The sequence below is a fragment of the Antrostomus carolinensis genome, unplaced genomic scaffold, assembly GCF_000700745.2.
Source record: "Antrostomus carolinensis isolate BGI_N321 unplaced genomic scaffold, ASM70074v2 scaffold7588, whole genome shotgun sequence".
NCBI lineage: Eukaryota > Metazoa > Chordata > Aves > Caprimulgiformes > Caprimulgidae > Antrostomus > Antrostomus carolinensis.
In genome coordinates, this window is record NW_010334961.1 from 51,426 (window position 1) to 76,166 (window position 24,741).

The window sequence follows — 24,741 nt, forward strand, 5'->3', positions numbered from 1 at the left end:
GGAGCACTTGCCTTCCATGCCAGAAAACACTTAATCCTTCTTCCTGTAGAAGATCATTGACATGTTTAACTTAAAGTATCTGAAGCAATTACCTGGCAGCCCATGGAGTTATTCACGTGTTGAATTGTTTTCAGAATCTAGGCCTTAGGCATGTATTTAAATGCATATTTAAGAGTTCTATTAAAGTGAATAGGACAACTCACAAATCTAATAGCTATATATACACTTGGCACCAGCTGGCCCAAATACTGCTCGCAGAAATTCTTGGGTCACTAAAATGCTTCCTAGCACGTTGTATAACAACAAATTAAAATGACCAGATACTATGGGGGCAGGGGAGAAGGCTAAGGAAGGTTTTCTTTCTAAGAATGCTGTATCCAAAAATATTCCTAACATTTCCTTCTACTCTTCAACAGTGTAAACGATTCAGACAAATCTACTAGAACACAAAAATGAGCCCATAATTGTCTAATTGTCAGTTTACAGTGACATACATGATGCTTGCACCAGCTCAAATTGTTCCTGTTAATCAGACAGCACTTCAGAGAACAGCCAAAACAGTCACTTACTTCTAGTGGGTCTGCTGAGGCTTCCATGTCACTCACACCTGCCCATGCATATCCAAGACAGCCTTGAGCATTTGTTTGAGTAGAGGTCTTTGAAAGAAGAAGAGCAATGAAACATATTTTACATTGACTAAAGGAGCAGAAGAATTGCATTAAGACCCAGAAGATCCACGAGTGGAAGCAGTCAAGGGTCAGTAATAAGTGGTGGAATTTTGATTTTTAACCTTTTCCTCCTTCCTGGCTGGGGCTTCCCAGAAGGGTTGAAGCATACTGCCTATGACTAATATGCTGGGCAAAGCAGTGCTCTGCTTAGTGTGCATATAAATCACAATCAACTGGCCAGTTCACCCCAAGAGAGGAAGTTGCATATATAAAGGAAGGAAGGGTATTTTTTTTTCAGTAAGTTAAGAGGACAGGGTTTTCTATCCCTGCTTCCAGTTGTAAAAAAAGGACTTACGTAAGTATGACAAGTATTAAGTGACACTAAGTCTGAACTACCATGATAGAAAAATTAGTGAGTCATGCTTATAAAGGAACACTAGTGAAGTCTGTTAACAGGTATGGGGAAGAGCACACCCATACAAACACCAAGATGTTTAGGGGAAAACCATAATTGGAAAATTGATTTACTTTCCCTGCAGAAAAGCTGCACAAATATGAAGGATGACAGGTGTCGTTATTCTTCTCCCAAGGACACTGTATTTGCAGTTCTAGTACTTACCTGATCTAAGCATGGATCGAGCTTCAAGCTACTCAAGTCTTCACTTGAGTACTCAAGGTACCCAACACTTCAAACTTGTGTCTTGGTTTCCCATTTGGAAATACAGGTTAACCTTACCAAGATAAATTCACAGGAAAGATTGACAAAGAAAAGGCTTCCACAAGCTTCACATACAGCATCAGGATGAAATAGAAAACAGCAGAGTATTGCCATCTTCAGTCTTGGAATTCTGAATAATGACAGACTTGAGAAGGAAGCATGAAAGCATATTTTTTTCTTATTGCAGAAAGATCCCTGGGTCTTAAGCTTTTTCAGTGGACCTAGAGGTTGTTTATTTCCTTTTCAAGGAATGGAAGAAAGCTAGACTGTTAAATTTGACATAAAATACTATAAATCTGTAGGAGGTCGTTCGATTTCCAAAAAAGGATTTAGACAAAGTAAAGTAATCCTCTGAAATGCTGGAGTTTAACAGCCACATTCCAGATCTCTGGTTCATAATCTGTGACTAAGCCACTCCTCTTTTGCAAGATGAAAAACTCAATTTGGAAGAAAGTTACTATTTTATAGCATTTGCATACAAAACATATTCTCCCTACCCTGATGTTCTTTCTATTTTTTTCATGGTTTACAGAGCAGCTGGAAAACTTGTGGGGTATAAAGAGAGAAATTAAAAAACAAATGTTATTTTAATAAAGACTTCAATAAGATAAAGATTCAATTTTAATAAAGATTCAGTAAGAGTCATCCTACCCATCCAAAAATAAAAGAATTTCCACTGGTCCTATACCAAAACTAGTCTTTGAGCTATCCCTGCCAGGGACAGCATTGGTTTAAAGAAGGAAGAACTACCGGCTGATAACACAACAGCAATTTCCACAATTGCATTTCTTGACTTTTCTGTAGTGATTAATATATTGTAAGAAGTACAAGCCAGTAACTCTCAGGCAATGAAGCCGAGTAAACCTCTATCACCAAAGCAAGGCTGAGTGAAACCAGCCATCCTCTGGGAAACAGACATGCAAGAAGGCCAACTTCAAAAATGAATAAACAGTCTGTACTACCTGAGAGAATGTAGTAATAGTTAAACTGGAAAATCCCCATAATGGAGAAGGAAGAGGAAGCACCACACATTTTAAAAATGAGACCAACTATTCTAATATTATTAAAAGTTTGCGTCAAAACAAAGCTTTCACCTAATGACTTCAAAGCTCTTTGCAGAAGTTGGCAATAACTCTATTACACACACAGGGAACCAGACCAACTGAAGGCTAAAGGTCATTCAGATGTTAGTGTCAGATCAGAGAATGATGATGTCTCCTTTCACCCACGGTCTGTCACAGCCACATCTGCAGCATCCATGAGCAGGCCGCCACTGCTTAATTGTGTGTTCTGACTGTACCAAAGTTCGGGCACATGAAGAGTCAAGAGTCAGCTGCTGAAGGAGATGGTACTGTAACTAGATACAAATAACACAAACAACAACTATCTATTGTCTTCTCAGTCCTGCTACCTCATGCTGGTCTGCTACAGTGCTATAGATTGTAAATGTATGGAAATAGCATCTGTCTCTGTCTATAAAGTACCACCTCTGAGCATCTGATTCATACAAATACAATCAGAAAACTTCCATGTTGCACGTCTGCTCTTGAGGGCAATGATTCTCAAGCACAGACACCTTCCCTTGCCCCAGCTCCCAAGTTCAGCAGTCCCATCCCCATTCCAGCAGCAGCTAAGCTTTGGGAGAAACCTTAGGGCATTTTATGGTCTGGCCCACTAAGGTAAACCAGCCCCGGTTTCCAATTTCCTCACAACAGTGGGCTCCTATGTGCTATGTCAGGTGCTGAGCTGTCCCTGCAGTGGGGACAGAAGAACAAACCCAGGACACAGACCTATTTGTGAATCACAGCTCCCACTTGGAAGATACCAGTGCTTGAATTACTCTGAAGAGAAGAGGTGGCTAAGACCCTGGAGCGCACACAGTTTTTACTGTTATTCAATTCAAAACAGTTTCCCAGAAAGCTGGGAAGTTTCCTGGAAAGCCAGGTGGACATTAGGACACCAAGTCCTTTGTTGTTGATATCTTAATGACCATAGTAATGACTACTGAAAGTGAATGATTCTCTCTTGGACTTGAGGATTTGAAGGTGCCATAGGGATTTTAACTAGTTGCAACACTGTTCCTTTCTGCTCTCCCCGCCACTGCTATGATACTCTCAGAGAGCTGGGGAGACCTGGAGCACCTCTCTTATGAGGACAGACAGAGAATTGGGGCTGTTCAGCCTGGAGAAGAGAAGGCTCTGGGGAGATCTTATAGCGACCTTCCAGTACCTGAAGGGGCTACAAGAAAGCTGGGGAGGGACTTTTTATAAGGGCAGGGAGTGACAGAACAAGGTATAACGGTTTCAAACTGGAAGAAAGTAGGTTTAGATGAGATATGAGGAATTCTTTCCTATGTGGGTGGTGAGACACCAGAACAGGTTGCCCAGAGAAGCTGTAGTTGCCCCCTCCCTGGAAGTGTTCAAGGCCAGGTTGGATGAGGCTTTGAGCAACCTGGTCTGGTGGAAGGGGTATGCATAGTTTTGCATGAGTTTTCAGTGAATTTTTGCTGTTTGCTGAAATACCCGTTGTTTGCATGCAGTTCGGCACTGTTAAGTGAGTGCAATTTATAGTGGCCTCATTTATTGAGCAAATCTTTCACCTAACATTACCACCTCGTTTGAAAGAAATATTGCTCCTTGCTAACAAGCAATAAGCTCTGAACTAGACATGCCTGTATGGAAGCTCTTAGCTTTGTTAATGGCCTTCCACCCTAAGTATAAATGTTAAAAACAGTGCCAAATTTTCTTGCACCATCTTAGCTATTGCTCTTCGCTACAAGCATTTTATAGAAAATAGGACAGACTAGAAATGACATTAAGTACTCTTCAGTGCCTAGCTAGGCAAGCTTAACATTCATACAGATAACTCTAATAGCCCTTCGCATAGTGCCTAAAGTCAAATGTCTTAAGAGACTTGATAGGAAATACACCTCAAGGGCAACAACGTGCTGTTCAGTTGTGCAAGCAGCTTGGTAGGAGATAGGTACCTTGTTCCCTCCCTCACAAGTGCTTTTCTGTACTGATTGCCCTATAAGAACAGTACAGGGTATTGCAAAGAAAAGAGTACATCAGAAATCTATACGAATAGAAGAACTACCAATGAGTAGGGAACAAAAGTTCAAGCTCTTCAGAGGTGGTGGTATTCTTCCAACAAAAACCAAGAGAGGTTGAAGCAAAATTGTTGTCTCTCTCTGTGAAAACAGTTAATTGGACTGAAAAGAAAGACAAGAGATGACAACATCAATTTTCTTTGGTATTGTGGAGATAAAGACACTACATTTGTTGATCAGTCTACTGCTACACAATGAAGAACAGCTTAGTTGTACAACAGCACTTCAGAAATCTGAGATATATAACAATCCTTGAAAGAAGGACTCTTTTTGACAACTATCAGTCTTCAACGGTCTAAAAAAGAAAAATATTATTTAAGGCATTTATACTTGGTTTGAAGTTATTGAATCAAACATACAGTTTTAAACTGCTTGGAGAATTCTAGTTGAAGACCAGACTGTGAATGCAGTCGCAAACCTGAAAAACTCTTTACAGATCCAAAGAAACTTTCAAAAACCTGTTAAAATTTTCCATCCTGCAAAACATAACCAGACTAGTTAAAGATTTTAGAGGAAAATTTGTCCTAGTACTTCACAGTCACAGGAAGCAAAAATGACAGTTGAAGAGGGTGTCTGCAAAGGGTGAACAGGTCTGCAAAAAACCACCATGAAAGTAAATTTTGGAGGAAAACACAGACTTAGCGGTGTTGTCCAAAGGGAAGGCAGTGTATGTTTGCTAGGTGTTGCACTGTTTGGTAAATGTCTACAGAAAAGCAGAGAAGATACTCAAGGAGAAATCAAGTGTGTCTGTTTTGTGCAGTGGGAACGATGTCAACCATGCCTGTGCTGAGAGGAGGTCAATCAGCACTAACAAAGGCGAGTGCTCCCCAGGAGCTGCCTGAGCCACTCCTGCAACCACGGACTGAAATGGCACCTCAGACGTGGGCAGTACCCCTGATGACACACATGCTGGACACTGCCATGCAAATTAGCACCATCTCTAACACTGCAGTAAAGGGCTTGTGGGGAAAATCTAGTCCCTCTCTTGTCACAGACAACTAAAAATCAGATTTTACTGATTTTAGCCACTTTTACTACTTTAGCTGCTAACATGCAAAATCAAGACTTGCTAAATGTGATGTAACAGCAGTGACAAACTGGTCAGCAAATTTTATAAATCCTAATCTAATGCTTGCATAAGCCTTAATTTCCCTGATTATTTAATCTCTTCCTCTTTAAATGAACAAGTCAGTCTGTGTCATGGCATTTACTGGCTATACTACAAAAAAAAATCATGAGAAAACAGACTGCAGGGAATAGTCTCTGAGTGGAGAAATAGCAACTTGGTAACCTCTTACAGTATAACTACCTCTGACTTCTCCATAAACACATGTAAAACCAAATCCTAGTCTGCAGTGGATGGAGTTGTGTTACTTTTTGTAGCCTCCATAAAATACACAGACATACAGGCCTTTATCTAGCTGGGATTTATCACACATGTTAGAGCTAGAGTGTAAGTTACTTACATTCTCTTTTCATCCATTTCTCATCCCTTACTTCTTTCACTCCCTCTCCAGAAAGTCACTTCCTTCACACATTCCTTCTATCCATCCCAAAAGAGGAAACAAAATGTCATTACTCCTGCTGCTAGGCTGTGATGTGTAACTGTAGCATCAACCACCACTGAATACAAATAAACTTTTCTTTACATTTGAGAATATTTTGAGTAAACATGAAAAACAAAGGAGAGAAATGGAGCAGAGTCTGCTCTCCAGATGAGTAAGTACAGTTCGGTAGCTTAAAAGAATTAAATTAATACAAGACTGATCACTTTCTGTCTTTGGAAAGCTGGTCAGATCTGGCTTCTCCTAGAAGAATGGTTGATAATTTATCTTCTATGTGTATTATGAAAATGCTTCCTTAATATCTACATGAGCCCTGCTGTTCCTTGGCTTCCATTGCTCTACCTGTATTACAGTGACAGCTCAAACCATGATTAAATGTATTAAGAAAATACTGTAGTGAGTAAACCTGCATCTGCAAGTTTGACTAATAGTCTGAAACCTTCTGTAATATCTGTAAATCATAATTTAAAATATTTAAATTCTCTTAATCAGCGTGATTTGTTAGTAAGACCTTTACCCAACTTTCTCCCACTCTTCACACTCCTTTTTTTCTCCCCATTCATACTTACCTGCTTGGCCTATGAAGCATTATCCTTGGCATTTACAATTTGTGTCCATGCTATAAGCAATGATGACAGAAAAGAACTGGCCATTTATTTTTCAAAACTCATCAGGCAGCTCTGAGCATTATGACAGATGGCACCTGTTTTATCTTTCATTTTTGTTCACAGCTGTCTTGTATTATTTTAAAGACTGGGGTGAAGGGGGAAACCTCCTCTTTTATGGCAACCAGTTTGAGCACATGCAGGGAAGAAAGTTTCACATGATTTGGAGTGTGGCTGCCAGGAATGCCTGGCAGGGAGCTGGGAGCCAGAAGCTTCTGTAAATAAAACTCTGTGAGGAGCAGGAAAAGCCAGTCAGCTACCAGGTAAGGAAAAAGCTTCCCAGGAAACAAATGGGAGCAGGCAGGATTTGTTGTCCCTGCGAAACACATCGAGTTAACTCACAAGTGGCAGCACACAACCCTGCCTGCAAGGGCAAAGTGGGCCAAAGTGCTTAGAACCCTTTTATGAATTTCTATTCTATTTCTATAATATTCTACAATTTCTATTAGTAGCAGCTTTGAAATCAGGGGTTTTTTTCTGTTTAAAAATTAGAATTAATTTAGTTCACATTCTGAGAAGATCTGACCTTTCTGAGTGTAAAAGTCTTTTAGCTATCTTTGGGAAGCTGGCACTGGGAGAAAAAAAAAAATCAAAGCCTTGAAGCTGTGGCCAACACAATCCTATCACAGGCATCAGCACCACAAGAAGATAAAATTTCTCATTTTCAAAGTGCTGGATCTTTATTCTGGGAAAGGCTTCTGTTACATTATTACAAAATAGGCACTCACAAATTAAGATAATGAAAGCCACATGTCACTTCTGAAAATTCCATCTGTTCAGTAACTGCAGTGAAACCAGGAACCATTAAAATGCTTGAATTAAGTAAAACTGAATCTTTCCTTGATGATGACAAAATGGTAAAATAATCTTTTTTTTTTTTTTTTCTTCTTCCTAGCCTCAGGTATCTGCTTTGAGATTTGTTTGGTTGTTTGTTTATTGTACTGTTGAGCTGCAGAATTGTAGAAGCTAGGTTTACTCTAAAATTACTTGGGTTAAAATTTGGTGGTTTTTGGGGAGCCTTCTGTTTGCTTACATTTTGGTTGAGTTTTGCTTTTGGCTTTATTCCTGAAGCTGTTATTACACTGGCAGTGCTTGCTACAATCCCCACTGCAACCCCTTTTCTCATCCTGGTGCATGTGGGGAAATGGTAAAAAACAAGAGATTTTCGTTGAAGAATAGAATCAGCTCTTAAACCAGAAGAAGGATCTACCTCTTCGTGTCTATACTTGGCCCACATGCTTCACCTAGAGAAGTGTGCTAGAAAGGGATTTTCCCTTAAGTAAGTAAAAATATGTGCAGATGCAAATATGTGCCTTAATATGTGGGAACCAGATAAAATTAGAGCAAGATGTGGTTTCAGAGTAAGTAAAACATAGCACAGGCTTCTGTTTCAGGATTTCCTTTATCCACTGTTTTCCATCGTCATCAATGAGACTAACCATAAGGGCATGGCTACTCAAGTACCTCAGCATTTATAGACTCAAACCTGATGATGAAAATTCCAGTTTCATGGAAAAATGACTGGATGATAATTTCTAACTATGGCAAACAGGCTATTTTGAGTTTCACAGCGTAGTTGTTGCAAGTACAGACAGCCCTTAAGTGAAATTTTTTTCTTTCTCACTTGACACCCAAAACAGTTTAGGTGCTTGAAAGTGTATTTGGTTTTATTTCACCAATTGATCCCATGAAATTTATTATCTCTGTCAACTTTACTTTATGTTGACACACCACTAATTATTTTAGCTGCTATTCTTCCCTTCTTATTTGATGCTTTTATCTGCCCTCACCTCCCCCAGAAAACATCCTTCTTGTGTCTAAAATCTTGAAGAAGCCCTAAACATACTGAAAACACTTTGCAGGAGTACTTTTTAGTAACAGTTGTATTTTGATGCATAATATTTAGTCTAGCTTATTCCAGTTGAATGTAATCAGCTTTATACTTAAATATGAAAAAGGAAGCTGCTTTTTTGTGGTAAGAAATATCTTTCTTTGATTTTTTAATATTAAAATAGCAAATTGCTTGATTTTTTCAAGCAAACTTGCCTTCAGTTTCCCCCTCTGTAGAAGACAGAACAAGGAACCCTTTCCTTCCCCAGGCACATTTTGAGGAGAGGCATTTTCACAGACTGTGGCCTCTGCAGGGCTGGAGCTTGCAATCCTTCTCATTCACATACCCTCCTGCTGCACATCACAGCAATAAGTGATGCTACAGAAGACAGGGGGAATAGATAAGTAGATGTGAATTAGAAATTATTTATTGTTCTAATCAGTAAAAGATTTAAAGTTTCCCTTTTTTCATCAATGGCTCTAGCAAGCAAAAGTAAACACATTTCATTAAACTGAGAGGAGGGAGGAACATAGCATCGTGACAAGCTGCAATTAAAGTACTACAGATAAAGGAATCAGGCTGAAGAATGTGCTGAGAATTAGTTCATTCTGCAGACCTACATTTTCTTGCTCTCAAATATTTGCCTTTAAAACCACAATAATATTACATATTTTTTTATGGAAAAAAATCCTGATGAAAAAGGGAATTTGTTTACAGACATTTCCAGATAACAGTCTCAAAAGTAATTTAAGCTCAGAATGAAATGCCACTTTGTAGCGTGCAATTTATACTCTTCACTCCAGAAAAAGATGTTACAGAATAAAAATTACTTGTTGGCTCTGCCAAATAACTTTCTGATGAACAACCAACACTATAGGGAACGGTACATTTTTGTTTAATTAACTTTTTTCTCATTTCTAAATATAGAATTTTCTCCTCATTTGAAGTTTAAAACAGCATTTCATTTAATAAACAGACTTTTTTTTTCCCCTAAAATACATAAAATTATAAATAAAAAATAGCCATATCGTAAACTTTCCTCCTTTAACCTATGAAAACCACACACACACACACACCTTTCACAGGCAAATAAGTGCTAGAAATGCAAAAAGCAGAGAAGCACTGCAGATTAAATACTGCCACTGCTGAAGCACTCCACAGAAACAGCTGAGGTGAGCACATCCTTTCTTTTTTCTTCCCCACACCTCCCAAATCCTTTCCTACAACTCCTTCTGCTGGAGGCAGGCTAACATAGGGAACCAGGTGTTTCCACACACCATTGGTGGCTCACTGTTCTGCCCTGTAACTTCATAGCTCAGTGCTACCTGATTCTGCACTGACTTCTGTTTCACGGTGCTTATTCCTCCCCTGGGGCCGGGAATCCCCGTTCCTCCCTATGGCTTCTTTCTCAGTTTCTAATCCCACTTGTCTAACCCTGGGGCATCTCCTTAGGTTCAGCTCAACTTCATGCCCTGAGGTCATGAGTCATTTTGGAGATGGCAGTTTACACATGAAAGGAGCTCTGTGTAATTTCAGATTTCATAGAAGAGAGTCATCCTCCTCATCAATTTCCTGCATCACGCCTCAGGGTGCAGCCTTCAGAGTTTCCTTCCCCCCTGTCCTGTAGTGGAGTCACACAGGCAGGTAAGTGTGTCATCCCTTGCAGGTGGATGTCATTCCTGGCTTAATCACTCCTCTCCTCTGCACCTCTCACTCCTCCCTTTCCCAGTTTGCAGAAAACAGGAATTTCCTTTTGTCCTCCTACTGTACAATAAAAAGTAGCTTGCTGTTTCAGGGGAGAGGAGGGAAACAGAGAGGGAAACCTAGAACAAGTTTCTGTCATGCTTGTTAACCGCTGCTTCACTGCAAGCAAAGACAAGCATCTTAGCAGGTGGCTTACAATTTTCTGTTTGTAATACCACAGAAGTGTGGGTTTCAATCATCCTTTTTCTTCTTCTTTCTTCCTATTTATCTAAAAGCCTTTCTGACACTCCCAAAGATCTTTGTCCCCGACACCTCTGCTCATCCTCAGTTAAATCAGAACTACCAAATGCAACAACCTAAAGAAATGTCAGTGCTCTTGGAATACGCAGTTTTGTGGATTTCAGTTATCCAAAAGGCACAGCTGGCTACAGAGGGTGGCACTTTGGATGAACAGTGAGTTTAGTTGACCTTATAAAGCACTATAAAACATATCTTCTCACTCAGCCTTCCTCATAACAGAAAATAGCTGCATCAGGGGAAAAAAAAAAAAAGTGTAGCAAGTTCATTGCATCATTTCAGAAATCAAAAAGTTTCATGCAGAATCAAGTCGCCCAGGGAACATCCCCTGAATGTTTTTTCCTGGTAGATAAACATTGCAAAAACAGACTGCGTTTACCTTAAGGGAACATGAAGTCCTCTGAGGGTTTGGACTCTCTTGGGCAATAGGTTCGGGGTCCTTGCACGACTGGTAAGTGTTACTCTTCTCTATCAGGTTCCTTATTTCAACATCAAGCTCTTTACTTTCACACCTGCTTAGAAAAAATAGTAATGTCAAACTTTCCACCAAAACTTAAAGCACAGAGAAGGTAAATTTGTCAGCTGTCTTCTGTATGTGACAATAGAGACAGCAGAGCTAGTCTTGTACTGAGCTCCTGCTACCTTCCTTCCTGCTACGCAGAGAGCACTAGAGCAGTGTCACACGGGCAATCTTTAAGTGCTTTGCGGCAAAAATTCATTTAAAATATTTAAACAAGAAGTCTTTATGAATTTTACTACCTTGCACCTACAAAATCCAAGTCTACTCTTTTGGGGATTATATGAAGGCTGTTATGTGCCCTCAACCCCACCCACTCACCTGCAGTTTCAAGGATTTTATATTCAGCTTTAACAAAAAGGCAGTTAAAATGGTTAAATTGGTTTTGAACTCTAAAACTAGGTGCTCAGTTCACTAAATTTTTTGATGGCACAATTTGTTTTCTGTAACGCTTTGCAATAGATACCTGACACACATTTTCAGACTTTTTCTTTTCCTGAATGAAAGTTCCTTTTAAAAACATTCATACCATGTAAAAATTTCTCTGTTGTGAACACTAAAATTATATTTGTTTGGTAGGAAAACTCTTTTCATTCAGCCTCTCTGCTAAGGGCACACAGGACTTAGGTGCAGCTAAGGGCTTGCTCCAAATTTGCAGAACTAACTAGCAATTAGGGCTGATTCACTTGACACATTATAAGGGTGGAATGTGACTTTCAGAGAATGGACTGAGGCATAATTAAAACAAACCCCCAAAAGACCCAACCCAAGTTTTCAGGAAATACTCAAATCTTTTGCAAACTCAGACCTTCATTTCCTAATCAGCTTAAACCAACTCGAAATATAAGTAATGCATGATCAGAAAGCAAACTGCAAGGCTCAAAAGTCCTACCAACCTCTTATAGCAAGATTACTTATTGATTTAGGCAGGAAATACTTCATTTGAAAAAATGCCAGAAACATTGAAAGCAGTAAGAATTTATCAGTTATACTTATTGAGGGTTACACAGGCAATCCACAGGGATCACACTGCAGGTTCTGAGGAAACTCTTGGAGGGCAGTTGATAAAATTATCCAAACCCCCCTATCCTAATCATAAGAGTAAATAAGTGTGGCAAATTTTGTGCTGATAGCATAGAATGATTAATTTTATCCGTGATATTTACAACACAGAGACTATAACAGAGATGTATTTTCATTAAGCATGAATGCAAAATCATTTGTGGAAGTACTACAATAAAATACCAACAGTAGCAAATAAGGACAAGTAAGGCTCAAGAGGGTTTTTTTTTTTACTTGCTTTCTAGTAGTTGGACAAGCTGGGATTTCATGGCAGTTTCAGAGCTACCATGAAGCCTGCCTGCACCAAAAAAATAGAAGTTTCATGGTGGAAACATGGTATTTGGATGCGTTTCGAGAGCTAGATCTATGGCATAGGGAAGTAGAAATTTTACACAAGGAACCAAGACCAGGGTTTTTAGCATTGGAAGGTCCTGAAGCACAATTTAAAAAAAAAAAACCCAAAAAAACAACACAGCAACTAGTGCAAGTTCAAAGAAAGAGAGTACTCAGCTGAAGAGCGTATTGGTTTTTGTTAGACCACTTTAACTGGCCGTAACTCTCTTTTAAAGCCATGATGATTAGAAGATCTCAATGCACATTTCATGAACCTCAGTCGGGTGCAGCAGGCTGCAGCTGCTCCCAACACCCGTGACAGCTTTCAAGGTCTCAGCTGTGTGTGGGTGGCAGGTAAGCCCCAGCAGAAAGGGCACCTCGTGAAGAAAACCACAGAAGGAAAAAACAAACTTTGCAAAAGAAATCCAGCCCTTTTCTGTCTCGCTAAATATTGCAAAATCCTGGATAGACCAGTGTGAGTGGCATTTTTTGAAGCAACTCTGTGCTAAGCTTCCTGGACAATAAATTCTCAAGCAGCAGCATGACCAAACATTCTGCTAATAGCCTTCAGGTTTAATCACCTACATAATGCAAACTTTGCAACCTAAGTAGCAACACTGCTTTTCTCTCAAGTGCACTTCCCCAGAAAACAGCATCTTCAGCGTATCTGGACTCCCATGCCTGACCCAGCCTGAGACTGCTTTGTGTACCAGAATGGGATATATGCTGTGCAGAGCACTCGGTGCTTTTGAGGATGCCCAGAAGAATTGAAAAGCCACAGCGTGGAAGTAGGCACTCGTGGTGCAGTTTTAGGAAAGGTGCATGCAATTATATTTGCATAGCAGGGGAGCAATGATTGCTGCAGCCTCCTTAGAGCCCCTAGAAAGGTGGCAAAAAGAAGGGAGAGGCAAAGTAAAGCGCGGGGAAAAGTTATTGAGCAGCACTGTGGGATTTCGGACAGAGCTGCTGAAACCACAGGGCAATATTTTCAGACTGAGCTTTCAAAACTTCAGTTTTTTATCTGTGCTTAGGCAACCAACCAAAGGTAGGCTAGTTGCTCTCCTCTTTCATTGCTCTACCCATCTCCTGTGTGAGATCAGTAGAGCAACCAGCTTTCTGCTTAGCTGAGAGAAAAAAACTGGCCTACAAGTGGCTTCTGGTAAAGGTATTTTGCTCATTGCTCAGGGTTGCAGTCACACATCCTGCTCCAGCTGCAGCAAAGCCAGGCAGAGTTTAACTCATCTACAGCCCCAGCCACTTTCCACCTTCAGTGTCTCTCTACTACAAATTATCATCCCCAACTGCCAGCATAACCCACTCACCCAGCTTGGTCAAAATAGTCAGGGTTTCTTAAACTGTAAGTCAAATGAAGCAGCTTAGACTAAAACAGCTGCTCAAATTAAAGAAGCAATATCTAGGTGCAGTCCTGAGGACAGTAAAAGATGAGCAGCAATCTCTGGCAGGAGTGCAGCAGTATTTAGGCAGGTTGCACTCATCTCTGCTGCTGGTTCAGCCACAGCGAGAGATATGTGACCACAGCCTCCTGAGATCAGAGCGTGAATCAGGCTGGGAAATACCCCTTAAGGATAGCGGGTTGGCTTTAAATATTTATTTTCAGGCAGGAAGTGTTCATTCCTCTGCTCTGCTCCCTGCAGTTAGTCTGACACTGTGGCTGTAAATGATGTGCCACCTCTGGCTGCCCCCACCCTGTCTCTCTGTATTCTCCTTTCTGTGCTCAGGAGTACCTGGGCAAGAGCAGGAACCAGCTGTGCCTGGGTAAAAGAAAGGGAACGGCAAAAGACTCAAATCCCTACAAATTGATTGCTGCTCTGTAACATCCATGTGTTTTGACATCATCATAAAAGTCAGAAAATTACTTAATTGACCACATTTCTCAGTGCATTTGGTTTTCCCTCAGTTTTTAGACTGAGGTCGTCTGACCAGAAACTATAACTCCATTTATCTATATTTGAATATTAGCCACTTTGATAATTGGAAGGATATATTTATTGTGATGTAAAACATTAATAATATCTGGTGTATATGATCTATTTTACAGTCTGGATTTTCAGAGCACACAGAGGATCTGAGTGCTTGAATAAATAAATCAAGATCCTGATGATTAGGAGCTACCCCAGCAGGAGACAGTTCTCGATGATCACCTGAGCTTCCACTAGTGAGCTCTAGAGGGCACACAGCATTTAGCTTCTGCGGAAAGCAATTGTTTCAAAACTACCTTTGGTTTTGTGGAGTTCACAGGTATGTTTCTGCATCATTAATACACTTACTGTTCTATGCTGTTGCCAACATTTTCTAAAATTAGGTATTTTGTTTTTTAATAATTAAAATATTCATTACAAGAAGGACATTGAGGCGCTGGAGTGTGAACAGAGAAGGGAAACGAAGCTGGTGCGGGGGCTGGAGAACAAGACTGATGAGGAGCGGCTGAGGGAACTGGGGGTGTTCAGCCTGGAGAAAAGGAGGCTGAGGGGAGACCTTATCACTGTCTACAACTACCTGAAAGGAGGGTGTAGAGAGGCAGGTGTGTGTCTTTTCTCCCAGATAACTAATGAGAGAACAAAAGGCAATGGCCTTAATTTATGCCAGGGGAGGTTCAGATTGGATGTCAGTAAGTACTTTGTCACTGAAAGGGTCACCAGGCACTGGAACGGGCTGCCCAGGGAGGTGGTTGAGTCACCATCCCTGGAAGTGTTTAAAAGATGGGTAGATGAGGTGCTCAGAGATCTGGTTTAGTAGTGGACAGGTATGGTTGGACTCAATGATCTCAGAGATCTTTTCCAACCAGGCAATTCTATGATTCTATGTTCTTTTGATGAGCCACATGCTTTGGGCTTGTGGGAGCACAGATTGACAGCCAAGAAATAAATGTTCATCAAACAGCCAAGTACAAGCCCCAGGCAGCTCTGCAGCTGGTACCATTTCTGAGCTCTTGGCTCTCCCTGGTTTTCTCTGGAAACTGGCACTATTACTTACTAATAACAGTTATGGGGCAACAATGGACATACCTACATGTCCCAAGGCATTTATTGCAAAATGTTAAAACCAAAGGCATATAACTCTGTTTGAAACAATAACTTCAAAGCTGGTGTGCCAGGGTCATTCTCATGTGATTGGTGAAAGCACAAATACACACCATAAACAATTGTGAAAAAAGGTTTTAAGCCAGGATTTAGAGCCAGATGCCAACACCAGAGAGTCATATTTTTGAGGGGAAATGAATTCCAGAGTCTAGGGGTCAAACACATGCTTCATCCTCTTGGGTGGGCATTTGGGACATAGAACTCTTGCTTGGTTAAGCCTAAGGATCAGATCCACAGAAAGAAAAAAAATTCTCCATTTGAATTATGGAGGATGAGCTGGTTTGGATAAATTAGAAAGGTAGCAAATTTCAAGGTAAATCATTTCAGCTAATATTTCCCCTACTTATGATAACACACTTCTTGGCAGAAAAAGGCCTTAGAATACAGGAGAAAATGAGATCTAACTTGTACTAGAAACAGACTTAAGAATAAAAGTAGGCACATAATTCTTAAAAATAACAGTTGATCTGTAAAATTAGCCTATTCTTTTATGTTACATCTGATTTTACAGGATTTTTTGCTCTCTTTTAATTCCGTTTTGTAGAATTCTTAGATTTTTTTTTCATCTAAATGCATCAGGATTTTTATATTAATATCTTATCCAGCTAAGACTAAATGACAAAGAATTTCCTGTCCAATAAGGAATGGGAAGAACAGAATTTTGCCAAGAAAACAAGACGACTTTTGTTATAGAAAAAAAAATTTTGTAGCCTCATGAGCTCTTACAAGTTGAGTAGATTCTGAGCTGATAGAGAATAGTTATAATGTGGTGCAGCTCCCTAAGGATCAGTGGTGCTATTCCAGTACTCAACATCCAGCAAGCAGATCTCCACTCAAGAGTTTAGGCTTAGGAATTTGAGCCAGATCTCTTGAAACTGAGCTCCACTAGTTCTATATTCCACCTCACATGTACCACTATAAAAAAACCCAAACAGTTTATTGGGCATAAAGCAGACTGTGCTGTTAGAAACACAAAAAGAACACCTGCCTTTGGTGATTATGAGGATATACTTAGAAAGAAAGCTGTTTTTTTAAAAAAGCAACACATTATTTCAAATTATTTACAACTTAATTTTTTAACTGAAGTTTCACAAAATAAGTAAAAAAAAAATCATTCTGTATTTCAAAAGTGCAGCTGGAAAGTCAGCCACCAGCAGCAGCCCAGATCCAGCTAGCAGAAGAACTGCATTGTCTTCAGAGTGAGATATCCCAGATATTGGGAAAAAAAGTGTTGGCACTGTTGGTTGGGGGGTAAGTGTGAGATTAGAAATAATCTCACTCCAGTCCCAAGAAGAGAACTCCATAAGACAAGGTGTATGATAGGGGTTAAAACATGTACATACTGCAACTATAGCAGAGAAACCACTTAAACTTTCGCTCAAATCTGATGTAGCCAAAACATCTGCCTATCACCCCATAAACGTCCCTCCATTTCTGTTCCCTTTACGACAAAGGAATGGAGCTTTTAAGGCACATTTAATAGCCAGCAGCTGTTTGGCTGTCAAATGCCACATCTGGAGAAGCTGTGTGCTGTTAATGTGAACAGAAACAATTATTCTTTAATAGTTTTGCTTAATTTTAAGAATTACACAAATCACAGCAACAAAAGAGGTGCATGTTCTTAATGGAAACACATCTGGTTTCTCTGAAAATAAGCAAAAAAAAAAAATAATTAAAAAAGGGCCCAGTGATTAACTGAAGCTGCACTTATAATCTGTCCTGTCTCTGTGAAGAGAGAAGTAAAGCTACTGATATACAGGCACTTAGTGTCTCCCAGACTTTGACTATTCCTCTCAACAAATCTGCAACTTGCAAGAAGATGACAACTAGGTGGTTCACATTAAATGGCATGTTACTTATCACTTATTCCATGCCTGGAGGTTCCTGTCCTTTGGGACCGGGTTTCAATGTTGCCACGTCACTTCTATACCCTACGCAGCCTGTATGTCAGGAAAATAACACCATTCCCCTTTCACTTGAATCTTCTGCTTAATTATAGTACCAGGAACTTAATTGCATTTCTTCCTGATGGACAGCATTTGGGCTGAGTTCAAACCTCAAGAAAGCTAATTAAATTATTTTCACCAACTTTCTCAGGCTTTAAATGAGCCATGAGTGAGCTACAGATGACTGTCTCTCTGGAGAAGCAGTAAATGGAGCACTGCCACCCAGACTTATCACCCAGGACTCACGTAGCTGCTTGTGGATCACTAGTGGAAAGGGAAATGAAGTTTTGCCATGAAATATCAATCAAATGGAAAGCTTGGCCAAGCAGAGCCACCAAGTAGCGTGTGCTTTCTGAGCAGATGAATTCCCCCACTTAAATGCACACATGCAGAAAGCTGGTGGGAGACGGCAGGAAAGCATTGAAAGAACTGAAAACTAAGTTAAAAACAAGAAGGGAGACAAATCTAGATGTTTTCAAGTGCTTGCTCTTTTCCTATGAAGACCAATAGCTAGAAAAGCTTGCACCCCTTTTAGGACACTCTCCTAGCCTCAGTAGGTGCCTTTTTGAAACAGTCCTTCTCCCACAGCCCTTTCTGGACTTCCTGCTTGCTCCACAGATATAGCTTGAGTACCATGAGTCTATTCAGATCTTACATCTGCTCATTTCTGGGGAAAAGCTGTGGTTCTGATGCAATTACATTTTAACTGGTATTTTATACCACTATTCCTTCTTTTCCCAAATCAGGCATCACCACAAACAGAACAAGACCTATGCACAGCCCGTTTTGTGTCCTAGTTCAGCCTTGGCCAGGATATGGATGTGTCACCAGCACCCTACTGACCTGAGCTCACAGCTAGGCTGCACCCTTGGGGGAAAACAAGTCTGTGATTCATTTGGGTCAGTGTCTCCCACACAGACCCAAGATACTTGCAGTGATCTACTAACAGTGCAAGCAGAATAAACAGATGAACACTATTTGGAAAAGCAGCCAGGGAATTTAACACACAGTAGTTGATGGAGGACAACCAGCTCTGTTAAGTCAAGCCAACTTCTTGGCTGTGGTAGCTGTTTGGCAGCCAAACGGAAAGGCAAAGGAAGCTCGCTGCACGGCTGGCTGTGTCACACGTCCAGGGCTTGAACTGCCAGCGACTGGCATATGGCTTCTCCAGGGATGCCATTGCCAGACAGGAACCTGGCACCTCCCTCCCTTCACAGAGACAGGTTGGAGTCAAACTACACTGGCAATAGCTCACAATGTCTTGAATAAAAGGGAAATCCCAGTCCACGAGGGATTCTACAAGGAACAGTCCACAGTTATTTCACAATAAACTAACCCTGGAAAAAAATGCCTCTGACAGGAAGAAGGAAGGGTAGGGTATTATTTCTGAAGCTTCCCCAAACAATCAAGAGTTACCTCAAAACAGATTTTCTTTTTATCTCTCAAATCCACACACTATATTTGATACTTTTTAAAGCTATCTTTTAATTATTCTCAGCTACCTTGAATTTATTTTTTTTTTTGGTCAGAAGTTATCTTGCTGAATACAGCTGTACTCACTGAAGTGCTCAGCACTATTAATTTTCTTGAAGCTCCTTATTACTCAGTGACAGTCTTAGAAAGGCGTTGTCATAATCACAGCCTCATTAGAGGCTGCAGACATGATGTGAGCTCTTTATCTCTATATCCTACAGTACAACCTCTTTTTATTACCATTATCAGTAGAACTAATATTAGTTCGTGAAGAAGCAGGTGCCCGAATAAGTTGTGAAATCTCCATACTTGGAGGTATCTGAAACTCACCTAGACAGGCCCTGAGTAACTTGACCTAACTAGCCCTGCTTTGAGCAGGAGGTTGGTTCAGATGACCTCCAGAGGTCCCTTCCAACGTACACTTTTCTCTATGACTTTTAAAATTTCCATGTTTCATTTATTTAAACAGAACTGATACAGATCTCCACAGGACAGATCAAAGCAGAAAAAAAAAAAAAGTATTAACATGGGGTCTCTGGAAGATGAAGTGACATAGGCAGGAAAAACTCAACTATATATTTCCAATAATATCACGTAAATTGGTTTCTAAAAAATAAAAATAAAAGCTTCTTCATGTAAAATTAAGACAGATAATACCTTTCCATTTCAACATACTGATGGGGGCACAATTCTAGATGATCCTCTGCATCTTTATTCTTCCTTTTGAGCTGCTCACAGTGACTCTATTAGAAACAGGAAGGAAAAAACCAACAGACTTTAAGAGGAAACAAAAGCATTAACAATCTAGGAAGAAAAATTTAAGTACGCAATTACAATGAGAAGAGATAACCATGTCTTGCCTGCATTTCTGTTTTCCTCTTCATATACCTTAAATATCTGACAATCAAGCCAGGAATCTACTTCCACCTTCCCAGCACCATCCTCTTAAGCTCACTGCTCTATCAGGGACAGTTTTGCAAGAGCACAGGAGCAAGAACAGTCTCTGGCTGCAGTGGCAAGAGTCTACACAAGGAACAAAGCTGTCAGCAGTCCCAGGAACATCGGAAGTGTTGCAAAAAGAGCTTTTATTATTCATCTTAAAAGAATTAACTATCTTAAATACTCAAGAGTTCAAGCATGTCCTCACATTGACTAGACAATCATATGCTTCATGGAAGCGTCCAGTAAAACTACTGCTCCAAATTTAAGTAATGAGTTTGATCTAGATCACTTGGAGAGAAAAGAAAAGGAGTCGTGTGTGAGTTATTGTGCACAGGTGTGTTGTTCAAGCTATGCAAGCTCCTAACAAGCTTCACTCTGGTCAGGACCAGCTATGGCCTAGCACTGCATTTCCAAAGAGAAAGGAGAGAAGAAAAAAAAAAAAAACCCACTCCTCCCACAGAAAAGGACATGCATCAGGGTATCAGTAAGCACTCCACATTTAGATATTCCCTTTTGGATGAAAACTCCAAACAGGAAAAAAAAAAAAAGCAAGCTTTTTTAATTTTATGAGGTATCACCAGCTCTCCATCACAAGTGGGAGAACAGATGGTACAAAGAATGAGCCAATAGCACCTCATCCAGAGGAGTCATTCTGCTCCTGTGCTGCAGGCTGGTAACAGCCCTGGGTATGTTTCTTCAGGCTATGTGGGACATCTCTAGTTCACCAGAAAAGGAGCTAAGAAGTCTTATTCTTCTCTTTAGATCAAAGTGACAAACAATAACATAACAATAGTTGCTGGATTTAGACAACTGGCAGGTTTCATAACACCTATTGCAAGGACAGCAACATGATCAGTGAAATGAAGCTGGGAGCCATCAAGTGCAAAACCTGATATTTATAAGCTAATAAGTTTTCAATTACAAGTAATTCTCTTTATTGGGAACATCAACTTAATGTGAAACCACAGCTGAACATTTTATAGATGAAGCAGCATGGTTTCTATGTGCAGAGCAGAAATTTTAAATGAAAGGCTGCCAGGAGAAGATCTGAGGTGTTTGGCATCCCTCCCCCCCTCTTAATTCCCATTCCTGCAGGCATTTCACACATTTTACATGCATCTGGTAATCACTAATTACAAGGATCCTATTAAGAAAAAATGTCAATTCAGTTTCACTTGAAACTTGATTCTAGCTTGTCTAAGTTTTATGAGTGTCTGTTTAATCATAACAAAACCATGTTGAAGTATGGAAAGCTGTATTTGTTTGATTTCAATGGGAGCTGCAGACACTGTGTACTAATGAGAATTAAGCCTTATTTTGAGTGCTTAATCTTGTCTTTTAGGTGTCTAACTTAAAAATAGAAAATTTGGAAAACGCTAATCTAGAATGAACACTCCCTACTGCCATTGAAACGACAAAAATTAAAACAAAATAACCAAATTAACTCTGACCATACTTGTCTGAATTAAAAAAAAAAAACAAACAACAAAACAACAACTACAGAATTCAGACTGCTACTCCATCTCAGATTCATCCCACTGGGCTTAGAAGCTTCAGCATCCTCAGATGCATTTGCCAAGTTACACACAGTATTGCAGCCCATGTGCTGAAAAGTAGGCAACATTAAAGGCATACACGTTAGATGTTACTAAAAGAAGGTACTTATCTTGGTAAAATTCATGCAGAAGCAAAGAAAGTTCTGAAAAACTGAAAAGAAAAAAAGCAGTGAAAAAGGTATAGAAATACACAGAACAAGGTATTTATTTCTTTATTAGACATGTCACTTCCTGGTTCTGCAATGACAGGATGAGAAGCCAGACCGGGGGGCCTGCAGAGAAGGGGTGCTGTACACTCCCTGCTGGGGGGCACTTGGGATCACATAGTGGGCTCTCCGGGTTTTCCATGGCCCTGCTCTGCCAAGCAGGCGAAACGTATAGAAAGGAGCTGCTAAAGGTGACAATTCCCAAATCACTGCACGGCCCAGCTGCACACCCAGCCAGCATAAACAAGCAGTTCTCCAGAAGTCCTACTGCTAACATCTGCTGGGGTGGGGGGGGTCCCCTCCCCTGTGGCTCGACAAGGTCCGTTGTACATACCTCCTGACTCTTAGTCATATGCAGATTTTGCAGTGTGCCCCTCAGAGTTGGGCACCTTGATGTCATACACGTCTCTACCAGCCAGCCCAGCTATCAGAAGCCATTTCATTATCATGGCACGGGAGTACATCCACCCTCTTCTATCCAGTCCAAGACATGGGAACAAGTAGTAACCAGTTACCTGCAGTGATAGCTGCCATGATCCACCCAGCTGAGCACACCCCGGCTGCTGCCACCTAAGCTGCATTGCCACCTGCTTTGGTTTGCCTCCACTGTTTCTCAAACTAACGATGCACAAGGGACTCTTGATGCAGAGAACAGCTTTGCCTTTCATTTCTTATGGTTTGGTTTTTTTTAAAGCTTCTCAGGTCTGAAAAGCTTTTTTTTTAAAAAAAAAAAATATATATATTTTTTATTTTTAACAAAAAACCTCCTGCAATGAGTCTGACCTGTGCTGGCAGCACAAGTTGTGCTAAATCTAAATCTACAGTTCCGAATCTGAATGGAAGATATGTAACTAGGTTATTGTACCATGTGCAAGTGTTTGTTAATTAAAACTTATGATTAAAACAATCGCAAGTTTTTCCAACTAGAACATGCAATATAATGCTGTAGGTTTTTATTAGATCAGACAAATAGAAGCCAAGATGGATAAAATTCAGCTGCTTCAAAGAATTAAGGCTCTGTAGAAAACAGGGGGTTATCATGCTCCTGTAAAGGATTGCTCCAAATTACATGAACTTCTGCTTTCTGTCAAGGCTTTTAAGAACAGGAACACACTGAAGTAAAACAGGATCAGTTTTGCTCACAGATTTATGAGGTTTTGCAATAATTGAAAATGTTTGGTAACAAGTGTGCAAACTTTCCTTGGTGCTCCAAGCCCCAAGTACTTCCTAGTTAAATATACCTGAATAGGCCGACAAAAAAACCCCACCAAAAACCAAAAACCAAACCACTTTGTGGTTGGAGTATTAATTTGCATTAAAAATAAATAAGTTTTCGACATATAGAAAACTTGTTTGAAGAGGAAAAAAATACATCATTCAAGAATGACAACAAGACTCACTAATTCTAATAAAATCTTAATAATAAAACCAATCACAGCCAGATAGGCACTCATCATGCTGGAGTTTCAAAATGTTATCCAAAATTTACTTCACAAACATCTGTATTGTAAGTGTTAAATCCTGCACTGCTCTTGCCCTTTTCTCTTTTTCTTTCTCCAAGTCTAGTTCTAGCTCAAGAGCATCCTATTTTCACAAACTTTTGCTGATTTTCCCCAAATCCGCTCTGTAATTCACTTGTTCTTCAGTTGTACCAAAGCAGTATTCTGTGGGAACGCAACGTACCATGAACGTCAGAAATGAGCCAGCCTAAAAGAGGCAGAGAAAGGAAAAGGGATTTTTGTTTTGTTTAGTTTTTCCTGACTAAATCAGCTCAATGACTCAATTTTACAGACCACCACCATAAACAGACATTTTGTCACTGTGGAGGAAGCAGAAAACATATAGTATGCCAAATAAATAAACCCATTAACAAGTTACCCTTTCAGTGCTACCAATTTTTGTATTGCGAAAGATCCAGGGCCTGTCACAACCAGGCCAAGTAAACATACCTCATTGAAGTATTACCCGTATTGCAAAATAGCTCTGAAACAAAGTGGAACATATATAATCATAAATGCTGTTGATCAACAAGCTGGCAGGTTATACATTATCTGTGTGTGGCTGTTGTGTAGGAGGAGTGGGAGGGAGAAATGGATTATTACTGTAAATGTGATCAAAATGGAAGAGCAACCGAAGAAAGAAAAAAGCATTTGATGAAAGAGAAGCAACACTGACTGAAACCGACCTGAAAAAGAACTAAAGCCTTCAAGATTTTTTTTGCTCTGAAGAAGTCAAACATACAACATTTCTGTGATCTCCTCCTACCCAGATATTCCCAGTTTTGGTACTTAAAGTAGCACTAGAGTACAGCACAGCCAGCCTTGAACCTCCCATTGCATTACATGTCTTTCTGCTTTTGTATCTAACACTCATCACTGAAAATGCAGCTTCAGTCCTGTAAATGCAGCACAAGAAAAAGCCACAAACACAGCAAGATCTGCCAGTTCTCTCCTCCCCCTCTTATTTCCTGATGAAATGCTGAAACTTCAATATTAGCCAGTTTCTAACCAAAATTTAAAATCTGAAGCTTGATTTTTGCCAAAAGGAAAGAGTTGTTAGGTTCCTCAGTTCTGTCTTGCCCAGTTTGATTCAGATAAAATGAAACTAGTACCTGCCCTGTGTGATGCATGAAGATTTAATGCTGAATACTTAAAACTGGTCTCACCGTTAGAGTAACAGCAGTCATCCCAAAGAATTTAATTCACAGATGCCCTCCCACAAAGCTGTGATATCCACAACTTGATAAGCAGTCTATTTACATTTCTTGAGATAATCTCAAACTATTCAACAACTGAAGTAAATTAAAACCCAAAACAACAGAAAGCCCTTGAAGTGGACCAGCCCAAGGAAAGAGACAATTAAAGGCTGAACACGCTATTTCTACCCAGAACTGAAGGCCTGGCTTTTGGCATAGAGCAGATGGGACTCCAGAGAGGCTCTGCTCTGCAGGTTCTTTGGCTGCAGTCCAGGAAATGAAAATGTGGAGTGTAATCTCTGCATCTGCTTCTTTCTACTGGATGTAGCAGTGTGACTCCACAGATAGACAGA

At 40.1% G+C, this 24,741-nt stretch overlaps 1 protein-coding gene across 1 annotated transcript in view; it reads right to left on the reverse strand.

Moving 5' to 3' along the window:
• The window catches only part of TNIP3 (TNFAIP3 interacting protein 3), a 49,796-nt gene extending 27,435 nt beyond the window's left edge, over positions 1-22,361 (reverse strand). Inside the window, exons 1-4 of the mRNA XM_029086583.1 lie at positions 22,209-22,361; positions 19,647-19,732; positions 10,937-11,069; positions 570-656 (exon numbers count right to left, since the gene is read on the reverse strand). Of these exons, the coding sequence (XP_028942416.1) occupies positions 570-656; positions 10,937-11,069; positions 19,647-19,732; positions 22,209-22,361 (459 nt within the window). The remainder of the gene's footprint in view (positions 1-569; positions 657-10,936; positions 11,070-19,646; positions 19,733-22,208) is intronic.
• Between the last annotated feature and the right edge of the window lie 2,380 nt (positions 22,362-24,741).